Source organism: Pseudochaenichthys georgianus, chromosome 24 (genome assembly GCF_902827115.2).
Source record: "Pseudochaenichthys georgianus chromosome 24, fPseGeo1.2, whole genome shotgun sequence".
NCBI classification, from domain to species: domain Eukaryota; kingdom Metazoa; phylum Chordata; class Actinopteri; order Perciformes; family Channichthyidae; genus Pseudochaenichthys; species Pseudochaenichthys georgianus.
The window spans coordinates 20292276-20305004 of NC_047526.1; the positions used below are offsets into that span (position 1 = coordinate 20292276).

Below are 12729 nucleotides of genomic sequence, written 5' to 3' on the forward strand. Positions count from 1 at the left end.
TCCTTTATGTTTCTTCACATTCAAATGTGTAAAGACTAATTCTTAGCTAAGGAAAAAACACAGATAAGAAAATGCATTTGAATCAACGATGGCTCCTCGAAATGTCTTCTATGAACAAGCTGCATCCATATTTATGTAAAGGGACTTTTCAGATATTTTTAGTGTTGAATAAGGTACCTTTCCTCAGATGGAGTTTTACTCCAAGAGATGGCGGTTGTTTGAAGACGTTGGTGAATCCAGACACTAAAGACACTGATGACACAAACTCACTGACTGACACCATGGATCATGCTATACTACACAAAGTAATGGATTCAGGTTCTGTTGGAAGGGGCTTTAAGACGGCACGGTGGCGACTGGGTACGTGCCCACCGCCATCTGCTGTAGGTAATCATTCTGAACCATCCCTTCAACGCACCCACATGAGTGATGTTCCCATTATTCGCAGGGGTCGCTGCAACATAAAATCGAATTGTTGCCCACTAGCCAAGGATACTATTTCCACTCTCCTCTTGAAAACCCTAACCCTAACCCTTCTGCTTCACATTCCAACACTTACAATTAATAGAAAGAAACCAGACAAACTGCATCGATATACAGCTCCTTGTGACCCTCACTGAAACCCCATTGTTTCTCTTTCTCCCCATCCTCTCCTCCGTACCGGGGGGGGGGGGGGGGGGGGGGGGGGGTAGTTATCAGGCCCGGCCAGCCCAGCCCAGCCCTCCTACCTGACCGCTGGCAGAGGGAGTGGCTGCTCTCGCCTGACTATCTCCCACCACAACAGCACCAGGGAATGAGGAAATCAGGCTGGAGTAATCTATGCAGGCCCAGAGCACACTGGCCAGAGTGTGTGTAGTTTATAAAGTGTGTGTGTTTTTTGCGAGTATGCACCATGCGTGTGTTCAGGAGCCCGCCACTCCTGCAACATCCGGCTATAAATCTATTGTGACACGTCAAACTGAATTTATGAGCCAATCTGCTTGCGACAGACATGTTTGATTTGAAAAGGGAAAGGAGGATGAAATAAAAAAAATCTAGTGAGACTGAACTTCTGCTTTTTATTTAAAGCGGGATAGTTAGAATATGTTGTTCTATATGTTATTTACTAAGCGTGCTTTAATCAAATGAAGCTCATTTAAATGTTCATTCCTTTTATGTGTCAACATTTTAACATTTTCCCAAAGACCTCTAAAGTCCAAATAATATCTATAGATGTAATGTGTATTTTAGAAAGGTACACAAGTTACACACTACATGCAGAAGTAATGGGATCATATAGAATAGGAAAAACAACGGTGTGCAACATACCCTCCTGCAATTTCATGTTTATATTTATTTCAGTTTATTCACAATTGGCTCCAGCACCAGGGAGCTCATTCATTTAATATGGTCACTTTTTTTTACCATGACGTACATAGCTGCTCTTTTTTTCTTCGCACTTATTGTGTTATCATCAATAGCCATTTTTTTCCTCACTTTATCTGCACTATCTGCTGTTGTAATAATGTACATTTCCCTGTTGCGGGACAAATAAAGGATTTCTGATTCTGATATAATATAGAAATTATATTTGGGGAAATATCATTTAAAAATCGACTGCACATTTTCACACCTATAAATGTAGGCCTTCGACATCTTTTTGATTATTTTGTTGTCGATTCAAAAATAAGGAGAAAAGGTTGATGCTCTACCTGCAAGAACTAACATTTGTATTGTAGTTTCTTTCTGCTTTTTTAAATGCATTTAGCCTTTTAGTTGTAATTCTATTTTTTCACAAATAATTAGTTTACTCTATGACTCATTTTAGTGTGAGTTTCATCCTTAAAACATCGTTCTGAACTGAAAGGCTAAGAAAAGCTACATTGAATGTCATTGCGATGGTATCAGTACCCCAATGTGTTGATAGTATTATCGGCATATCACGCTCTCCTGTTGCCTCTCTTTAGTGACTGCTGAACTGCACTGTTTATGATAACAGTCACATTCCTTTACTGTTTCCCTTTATAAGAGAAGTCTACACTGATCACTTGTTCTCATTATGACTTTTTCTATCATTACAGTATTGTTCCTTTCATCACAAGTAGATGGAGTCCCCTTTGGTGACATTTCTAATTCTATAATACCCTGAAATCCATCCATTTGATTCACACGGCATCTTGTTATGTGTAACAATATCCATCTGTGTCTATATTGTTTTTGTCAATAAACCACCACACACACACACACACACACACACACACACACACACACACACACACACACACACACACACACACACACACACACACACACACACACACACACACACACACACACACACACACACACACACACACACACACACACACACACACACACACGGCAGCTGCCTGTTCCCTCAGTGGAAGCAGGTGTCTGTAAATCTCGTGGGGTTTGGGGCTTTTTTTTCTCTCTCTTTTTTTTGTTCTCTTTTGGGTGTAGTAGTAGATGGTGAAATTCCCAATGTGAAAGTCTGCTTCTCTCTCTGGCCTCTTTCCACAAGACACACACTAAACCACACACATTGCTGACAGGGAATCTTTACAACACTGCACTTTCGCCTCTTCGCTGTCTGTTTACTCCATCATTGTTACATTAAACCCCATGTTTGTTTAGATATATGAACACACTTATAGCTGCGGATCATGCACCCCAGAGGGAACTATTTCTGTGTAGCTCGGCCTTAAATACCACTGTTCCTGTTAGCCGTGTGTCCGTCACGATGAATGTCTTTTTATGCTTCCCTCCGAGACTACTACTTGAGATGGGAATCTATATTTGAGGGCACTGTGGTGGATCAGGGTGAGGGGGTGCAAGGGGTGCAGGTGGCAAGAGGAAGGGTAGGGGGGTTGTAAATATAGATCCTGGTCTTAGCCCTTTCACAGCCTCACAGGAAGACATGAGACTAAATGTGGAGCTCATACTGTACACGTGTTAATGTGTGTTTTGGGAGGATTTTATTGCACACGGTTCATTTAAATGTGTAAAGGAGTTGACTTGTTTTCTTCGCCAGTGTTTGTGTTTCAGGAACGTTCACGTGAGTGGGCCTTCTTATCCACAGAAAGAGAGCCAACAGTTGGATGCATTTGCTTATTATCTTCGCTTGCTGATAAACTCTGCACTCACTTTGTAATTGGCAGATGGAGGGAAAGTTTTATGATCTGCTCTGCTCAACTTTATGACAACAATCTGCACGATTGTGTGTGTGTGTGTGTGTGTGTGAGGTATTTGAATACTACAATCCTTAAAGATTTGCATAGTAGACACCAGATAGCAAATCATTCATTCACTTTAACCCGAGGAATTAGCCTGGACACCTCATAGTGTTGTTTACACTGGTAACCTAAACGACTGCAGTCTATTTGTGCTACAATATTGACTTAGCGTGTTTACAGCTTACATGCATGGAAATGTTGTTTATTCTCCTTTAGGAACGGATTTTGAATTGCTATTTACTTTTACAACTTCAACTATGCTTTTATTGTTGAATATGCCCAAAATGACACCAAACACAAGGATTTTAGTAAAAACAACACACTTTATTTATAGGCAGTATAGAAAAGTATAAAAAACATGAAAACTTGGCATGTATAAATGCTTTTATAAAATCCTTTTTACTCAAAGGCTACTATAAAAAACAAGGCGTATACAAGATGCTAAGTGTTTGTAATGGACTACTGCAGTCTTAGTAAGAAAACAAAAGGATGATTGAATATACAACAATATAAAACAATTCAAAAGAAATGTATAAAAACAAAAACCATACAAAAGTTTCAATTTGTATTTGTTTGTAACATTATATAAAATATCAGTGTTTAGTAGCCTCACTTTTTATGGAGAATATAACATTCAAGTGCAGCTTGGTTTTACTCTTACTGGGTGAGGCTCATTAAATATAAGCTCATTTCATATTTTGTAAATATATATACTTTTCTTTAACACATATGTTTGTTCAATACAGGATACTGTGAAGGCCAGAAGTAAATTGAAATGAATTTAATTTCTATAAAATAAGGTGCCAATGTGGTGGTCAGGTAATACTAATAAGGCTGGCCCCTTATGTTGTGTAAAACAAGATCATTCATAGTTTAATAACAGCGCTTCTGGCTCAGTAGTTAAGTGTTTCCATAATGTGGCATGGACCAAACAATTGAAATTCTCAGTAGACACATTGTAGCCTGTAAAAAATAACAATAAAAGAAACAGAAACGTTTCATGACTGAAATAAAGAGGTCAGTTTTCAATCCATTAATATGCCTTTGGAATAATATGATAATGCTTAAATACTTAAAATCAACACTGCTCCATTTGGCCAATTGTAAAAAACAAAACAATAATAACATCAAAATTAAACAAAAAAGGAAATAAATTAATCAACTTGTTCTTTATATTAATATTAAAATTCAGAATTAATAATACAGCCCATTGAAAATGATATAGCCACCGTTTCCCATTTATAATACAACATTTAAAAAGTAAGGACGTACAATAAAACCCAGAGCAAATTCTGTATAAAAGATTAAAAAAAGGTTAGTCTTTGGTTGGTTGAAATCCAACAAGTGTGAGTGTAAAAACACCAATGGCAAAGAGCCTCTCCCAACTGTTGTACCACAACAAAAATGTAATCCGCCGCGCTGCGTCCAGCGCAGGGACTGCTGATCTTTCACTTCAACAAGTGTCTCTTTACATGACCAGTGTCCTCGTGGGGTAAGTGTTGATGTACTTGTGGCTCTGCTCCGAGGCCAGGACGTGCTCCTCGGTTTTCCCACAAGTCACCTGTTCCCAGGGACTGAGCTGCTGTTGACAAGGGATGACAGGAGGATGGGTTTATTAGCAATCACCACCATTTTTGTATCATTTAAAAAAAACCTAGATCAAGAATGAGTGTTCTACAAGGAAATGAGTTGGCATTTCTGGGTTCCTTTTTATCAAAGACAATGGTTTTTGAGTTTTTGGTAAGACGACTTAAATGGTGGTTAAAACAGGCTTTTCAAGATGTTCATTGTTTGTTATGCGACACATAATACGTCAGTAAATACCCAACTTATGAATCTTTGAAACTGTTAACATGTCTTTATAAAGGGGGTTCCCAAAAACGAGTCCACATTTAGCTTAGCGGTGATGACATGAAGTTATTCGACCATGACGTAGAGAGCTTTTTACTTTCTGGCAATCATATTGGAGTGGTTTTATATGAAGAGATATTCAAAAGCCAATGGAAAAGTCCCATTGGCTTTTGTCGAGGGAGTCCTTGCTATGCTAACTTCCTGTTTGGCCGACAAAGATACGTAAATCTTGCACCACACTAGACACGTGTACACACCTGTAGTGGGCTGCCCATGCCTCTGCGAGGGTGGTGGTAGGCTTTGTGTCCATCGTCACTCAACATTGAGCTGGTGAGCAGGTCCTAAAGGAAAGCACACAAAACATATGTTAGAGACAGAAATCTAAATAGTTGTGAGTGATGAAGAAAAGCTTTGTGTTCGAGGACTTGAAGGTTGAAGGAGCTTACAGGTACTTCCTGTGCGGGGCCGCTTGGGGAGAAGAGCTGTGTGTGGAGCTCTTGTCCTTCCCACTGCATACACGGGCTCCTCTCACACGGGGACTCCACCTAGGACCCAGAAGAAATCCTGGTAAATATCACGAGAAACTTCGATTGTTGCAGTTCAAACCCTAAACTCAAAACCCATTATTCCTCAAAACTAAATTCCATTTCTCCACATTTGCTAACAACTAATTCTTATCTCAGTCTCACATTTGCCTGCATGTTTCTTTTATACCCATTTTGAGTGTAAAGTACCTCTTGTTTTATCTTCTTCAGAGGAGGCTGGTCGATGGCACACTCCATGGGCTCCTGCTTGATGGAATCTATCATCCGCTGCTCCGAAGGGGAGTTCTGGGGAAAGAGACCAATCCTCCAAGTTAGTCACAAGGGAACAACAGCCAGCACGACAGAATGCAACATACCAAATGTAAGCCTTGAGATATTTTTGAAGTTCCTCACCAGTAGTTTGACGGGGCCATACTTGGCCTCCTGCATGGCCAGCGCTGACCTGAAAGGCGTGGGCGTACAGGGGGAGGACTCCAGGATGGAGCGACGGATGTTTGGAGTTCTGAACCTGAGAGTTGTAAAGACAAATGTTTGTTAGGAGCCATTTACCACAACTTTGTATGATGACAAATATGTTATTTAGAGAGATAGAGCAACTTACATTTCATTCTGTGTGTGGGGGCTGACGGTGTGGTTGATCACGGGCTTGGTGTCCACGGGCGAACTCATCCGTAAACTGTCGTTGTCAGAGTGCTCCGGGCTCATTGATTGGTTGAGAAACTGTGGAACAAAAGGAAGCAAAGCCATCAATCAAAGTGGGAGGTTTATTTTAGAGCAATTTGGCAGATGATGGATGGAACACGAGGTTGGAACTACAGAGATGGAGAAGAAAGGAGAAAAGAGGGCCGGTGCAAATTTTAAATGATTGAACAATATGGAGACAACAGAGATCTAATTCTAAATGATTGGTGGTTGATATGATCAGGTGGCAGGTTGGTGGTTGGGTGGATTCTGACCCCAGGCGGCTACTTTTACTACCTGTGAGGGTGAAAAGGGGAGCTTTCTGACTGGTGAGGGCTTGGGAGTTGAGCAGGTGAAAGTAGCCCATGCTCCGTGAGCAGTTCCTGAGCCCTGATTGGGCGAGAGGACCCTGTCTGTTCTGAGAGCGCGATCACGGAGCCCGCCGGTAGTGGCCTCACCCACTGAGGAGCGGCTCTGGGAAAATGGCGGGGAAAGATGGGTCAAAGCCCACTACTTGGTCAAATGTATGTTGCTACTTGCTACGCTATCCTTTTTTAACTTAAAAATGTCATTTTACGCCCAAAAATAATCTACATGCAGATACTTACTGAATCGATGACACAGTCCATGAACTCTGGAATAGTATTTGAGAACGTTGGATTGCTGTGAAGGCTGTTGTTGTTGTTGTTGTTATTATTATTGTTGTTTCTGCCGTTTGAACGTGATGCAGAGGCGCTCTCCTCAGGTAGGCAGCTCTGACCCAGAGGCAGGGCGGGGGCGTGGTGGTGGGGTAACAACATGACGCCCTCTGAGCTTCCGGCCCAGCTGGGATAGGACAAATTCATCTGGGGGAGAAACAGATACAAAGATTCAGGGTTCGAGCACGGCCAAGAAGAATCATCTGGAGTTTCAAAAGGGCGCGAGAGACACATTTCAAGTCCGACAAGAGGAAAGGGAACTTTTATGTCAAGACGTGTTGTGAGGAGGGTTGCACAAGGGGTCACGCACGCGCACTATAATGGCGCTATGGTTCTATTTCGTCACGTTTGCAGAAACAGACCCCCCAGATGCTTCCTCCTCACAGCCACACACACTGTCCTTAAAGCCGGGGCACATACATTGTGCTGTCACTCTTTAATATTTCCAATAAATCGACATTTAAAAAGAATCGCAGTGTGGACCACCCAATACAACATCCAAATCCCAGTAGGTGCAAAATGCACTAAATATGTTCCTGGCTTGCAAATGGCATTCTACACACTTCCTTGATTGCGACAGATACTGCCTCACAATATGGTCATTGTAATGTATTTTTCATTGATAATGTGATTAATGTTTAAATAATGCACATTTCCGATAATATTGCAAATAAAATGGCAAAGAATATTCAGATCTTTTTGTTCCAAAGACACACGAGCGACTTACTGATAGCGATGGCTTCCCTCTCAGCTCATCTTCTGTTGACATGAGCAGCATCTCGATCTCCTTCACCCTCTGCTCCTTCTCGGGGTCCTCCTCGTTATAGTGTCTCTGCCAAAAGTGGGCGGGAGTAAGGCTTTAGTGACAGTCCATATTATTTCCTAACAATCCTTCCAGTAGCCACGCTAGAGTGAGTGCGTTTACTTGCTGGGTTTACCTGTATAGCAGCAGTTCCATGCTGGGTAATGTTCCGGATGTTAAAAGGCAGCGTCATCTGGAACGGTACCTGTTAATCCAATCAGAAACACACGTTGCATGAGTAAATCACCTGCAGCAAAGCAATCAGAATTCTATCGTTTCCCCCTGAAAGCCCACTCACCCTGTGTGTGTCGGAGATGTAGTAGAGTTGCGACAGTGGAGACATCTGCGTGTGAGCGGGCGAGTGGTGGGGGTAGCCCATGATGTGATTGCTGTTCTTGACGTAGCCGTGGCTGATGGAGAGCGATGAGTGGCTGTTTTTTGCCGTTAGCTGCAGGTAGCCCTCCTGCTCCACCTTTCTCCTCATGGTGGAGTTCCAGTGGTTCTTTATAGCGTTGTCAGTCCTGGATGTCAGCAAAAAAAAGCATGTATTAACTTGCAGGGTATTTATTACAAAACACATCGGCAAAGACATGCTAGTGATACTTGACAGCGTTATCAATTCACACACACACACACACACACACACACACACACACACACACACACACACACACACACACACACACACACACACACACACACACACACACACACACACACACACACACACACACACACACACACACACACACACACACAGCTGTTGCTACAGATAGTCACACACACACACACATCTGATAAGGTTATTGGTAAAAGCTCAATCATGTCTAGACTACATTATCTTTTCGTCTTAGTCATTTGATTCTCGGCCCTTCTCTATAACAATGTCTTTATTCCTCTGAATCTTCTGCCACTACTTCTCCTCTTAGTTGTTATTTTCCTTCAGTGCCCCTCCTCCATTTCACCCTCTCACCCACAACATTGGTCAACCAACCAAGAGCTCAATGATTCATCTTCTCTTGTTTCTCCTTTTCTCTGTCTCTTACCTGCCGGGGAGCAGCTTAGCGATTTCGGCCCAGCGGTTTCCCAGCTTCTCGTGGGCCTGGTAGATGATCCGGTCCTCTTCCTCGGTCCACGAGGTCTTCTTCACCTCCGGGTTGAGGTGGTTGTGCCAGCGCTCGCGGCATTGCTTGCCGATGCGCCCCTTCAGGTGCTTGGCGATGACCGACCAGCGCTTGGCTCCGTACTTCTGCACCAGCTCGATCACCTGGGGTAGGCGCGTGTTTGTGTGTGTGGGGTAGAGAAAGAGGAAAGACGAGAGGAGAGGAGGAAGAGCGTTGCAAAGGTAGAGAAGTAAGTGGTAGTGGAAATGCGTGAGGAAAGAGGAAGGAAGGAGCAATAACAGGGAGGAGAGGGAGAAGTAAAGGGGGGGAGGGAAATAACAAGGTGAAAAGTATGTGGGGGGGGGGGATAAAAGGACAATCAAAAACACGTTAGAGAAGAATCTCCTATACATTGTGCCAGTGAATGCTTATCCTCTCCTTCTTCCTTTATCTTTCTTAAGAGGTGATTGAGAACACCTGCTGGTGAGCAGGGAGGGAGTTTCCAGGGGAACGTTAGCCACTCTGCTAATCATTACAGTGGCATCTGGGTGGAAATATAACGCCTTTGGACTTGTTCAATAAGCACTTCACTGGCTTCCATGCTGCTCGTTGGGTAACAGCAACTTTTTGGGAAACTAAAACTGTGCAACAGCAGCCGAGTCGTTGCTACAGAACAGCTTTTTTATTACCCTGAATGCCACCCGGTTGCCTGCACCTACATTACTAACATCTAAAGCACTTCTGCATTACTATGCAAGGTATTTACTATAATACACAAAGTGAAATGTGCAGTTTTCTTACCCTCTGGTCCTCCTCTTTGGTCCAAGGCCCTTTGATGAGCTCTGGGTTCAGAACCTTCTGCCACCTGTGCTGACACTGCACATCTGAACGATTCTGGCAAATCACAAAGCATGAGATTAGTAATCATCGTTATGTATTGGGAAGTTATTTTGTGCATCTGTGCGTGCAAGTGTGTAAGCACAGGCCCTCTTACTCACAGTTAGTAAGCTTGCAATGAGTTTCCAGTCTTCTGAGCCGTGAAGTTCGGCAAGTTTCTTTAACTTCTCATCCTGAGTGAAGAGAAAACATATTGCAGTCTGCCAGCCATCTAATACATATGTCACTGCGATGAACACCAGCCCACATCAGGGAATGTGTTTGGACCACACAACAATGAAAAGAAAGGACGCAGGTTCGTGTGAGCTGATCGCCCCTGAGGAAATGTCCATACATAATCAAATAGCGTTGTATTGTACAGAAGAGGTTTTGAATGCGTGTGTACCTCTTCTCGTGTCCAACGTGTTTTGCCGAGGTGGCGTTTCCCTGCCTTGGCCAGCGCTCCATCATAATCATGTTCATACATCTCGTTCTCCTCCTCATCCTCCTCGCTACTGTAAACACTGCCGACATGAGAGAGAAAGGGAGAATAAAATGAACAAAAGGTGGCGACTGTGTGAAAAATAACAGTGTAATATAATAGAAAGGTAAATAATAAGCACAATAAGGACCGGCCTGTTTCCAAACTACTCCCTAATCGTCTCTTTACAGAGCACATAGAACTCTTTAACTCATCAGGTGTCAACACAGACAGAACCAGTCATTCTTGAAGGTCTGGGTGCAGGCGTTTAGCCAAGACAGGGGAGAGAGAAAAAAAAGAGAGAGAGAGAGAGGGAGAGGAAGAACCGCGAGTGGGAGGGAGGGGGGGGGGGATGGATGAACAGGTTCCAATGTTTTTGGTTTCCACAGATACTGGGATTGGCACATGCAATCATAATTTCGTGACCCTGGCGTGTTCAGACCTGCAGTGACATTGTACAGCACGGCACAGTCATACATGCATGCACACACACACACACACACCACACGGACACACATTGACACTGAGTGACTGGTTAACCAATCAGAATGTAGAACACAGAAAACGTGGAAGCTAGGTAGGGTACCTTGGTGTGATAAAGAGCATTAGTTAAGGAGGAACCCCACTGAGAAGTGTGTGTGTGTGTGTGTGTGTGTGTGTGTGTGTGTGTGTGTGTGTGTGTGTGTGTGTGTGTGTGTGTGTGTGTGTGTGTGTGTGTGTGTGTGTGTGTGTGTGTGTGTGTGTGTGTGTGTGTGTGTGTGTGTGTGTGTGTGTGTGTGTGTGTGTGTGTGTGTGTGTGTGTGTGTGTGTGTGTGTGTGTGTGTGTGTGTGTGTGTAAGAGGATATTTACTTTGGATTATCTTCCTTATTTATGTCAATGTACCTATGTGTGAATACCTGTAATAAACAGCAATGACCATACACAACAACAAACGTAATGGAGTAAAACAAGAGTATATTGTAAGTGAATTAATATAAAATGCTAATTTGTGAATTGTATAAAGTGGCTATTTTTAAGGAAAACAAAGGAAAAGGACACCAAATAATAACTATATTCAAACCATTAGTAAACATTGCTTTGAACTTCACATGAACAAAAAAGCAATTAAGAGACAATGAACAGAGCAGCTCTACTCATGTTGAGAATGAAACTAAACAGTTTAGAGATAATAATTGCTCTTATCTCTGAGCGGGGTTTCTTTGTGTGAAGTGATCTATCACTTTCTTAAGGTTATCTGTGTAAAACCATCAGACTGAACCCATAACCCGAAACAATGATAGGTAAAACCAGGCACGAAACCCCAATGCAATAAGCAGCTTCTTTACAGGAGAAGCCCATAAAGAAAGCGTACAAAACGGTTAACTAATGAGTGACCGGAGGTTCAATGTGTGGCTATTCTTGCAATAGAACAAGGGTAATCGACACAAAAATATCCAGCCACTCGTGGAAACAAGTGTGCACAAAACAGACACAGTTTCCAAAATAACATTGAGCGCCCCTCGATATCAGAGATGCTGCGGCGGGGTATGCACATTTCAAAGCGGGATTAAAATAAATGTTATGCCAGATATATGACCCAATCTCAAAACAAAGCGAGAATGAAAACATGTGCCTGACTGAGGTGATGGTCCCCGGAAAAAAAACTAGCTAAATAATACAAGAGAAACAATTTCAAAGCTTTCTATAACTTATTTTAGGACATGAGTTTGTGTGCTGCAATGCATTCAAGTATATGAGCGTCTAGACAGAGACATACGCTATGCTTCAGTGTGTATGATTCATTATAAGCGTATTAAAACCAATGTTGTCCATGCACCGCTTTGCACACGGCGTGGCACGCGCCTGCCCACCCGCCTAATGTTATTAATCCGTGTGTGTCTGTGTGTGCGTGTGTGTGCGCGTGTGTATGTGTGTATTTGAGAGGGAGACCCCTTTCTCCCTCTCACCGCTGACAGCAGCGCGAGGAGCGCACATGCCAGATGACCACCACCTGTCATGGGCGCGCGAGTTAGACACACACACCACTACTCTGCTTTATCGGCCAAGAAAACAAAACAACGCATAACAAACACAAAACAGGCTTGTAAAATAAAGAATTGACGAAAAATAAACATGAGCTCTGTCAATATGATGCACAACATTAATGCTGTGAGAAGAAAAACAGAAACTCCGTCAGTTCAACGCGCAAATAGTGGGGAAATGAAAGATAAAGATACTGCAAATAAAATAGTTATTGGCTTGTTTGAGCTTACCTGTTTCTCGGCCGCCGAGCCATGTTAATGGGTTAATGTGTAGAGCGGCTCTCAGGTTGCGCTGAGCTCGTACTTTCGCTATCTCTGCTGGTTTTGATCTACTGGCAGAGGCAGGTTGACATTAATTTAAACTACACAGCCTCTACTACTGCTCCGCCCCTTCTAGCCTCTAGCATCCCGGTAAAATTGGCGCTTCTGAGCTGTGC

General features: G+C 42.9%; 1 protein-coding gene across 3 annotated transcripts; it reads right to left on the reverse strand.

The window, feature by feature from the left end:
• Positions 1-3536: 3536 nt before the first annotated feature.
• myb (v-myb avian myeloblastosis viral oncogene homolog) lies at positions 3537-12638 on the reverse strand. Of its 3 annotated transcripts, XM_034075367.2 has the most exons (16): positions 12524-12638; positions 10196-10313; positions 9912-9983; positions 9715-9807; positions 8857-9077; positions 8109-8331; positions 7947-8015; positions 7736-7840; positions 6919-7155; positions 6608-6784; positions 6231-6349; positions 6023-6137; positions 5819-5914; positions 5531-5629; positions 5342-5425; positions 3537-4815 (listed from the first exon to the last, which is right to left on the reverse strand). In XM_034075367.2, exons 1-16 carry the CDS (start codon positions 12544-12546, stop codon positions 4702-4704), a joined length of 1965 nt encoding a protein of 654 aa, XP_033931258.1. In that variant the 5' UTR covers positions 12547-12638; the 3' UTR covers positions 3537-4701. The 3 variants fall into 3 exon arrangements, with proteins under 3 accessions (XP_033931258.1, XP_033931257.1, XP_033931256.1); XM_034075366.2 differs by lacking the exon at positions 6608-6784 and having other exon boundaries at positions 3537-4812; XM_034075365.2 differs by lacking the exon at positions 6608-6784.
• Positions 12639-12729: the final 91 nt, after the last annotated feature.

What these genes read in the sequence shown, in the direction of transcription:
- myb (XM_034075367.2), bottom strand. Translation starts at nt 12,546, where the DNA reads ATGGCTCGGCGGCCGAGAAACAG. An exon ending in CCCCACACACAGAATGAAAT is followed by an intron (nt 6,138 to 6,230) that starts GTAAGTTGCTCT and finishes TACAACTCTCAG; the next exon opens with GTTCAGAACTCCAAACATCC. An exon ending in TGAAGAAGATAAAACAAGAG is followed by an intron (nt 5,630 to 5,818) that starts GTACTTTACACT and finishes TCTGGGTCCTAG; the next exon opens with GTGGAGTCCCCGTGTGAGAG.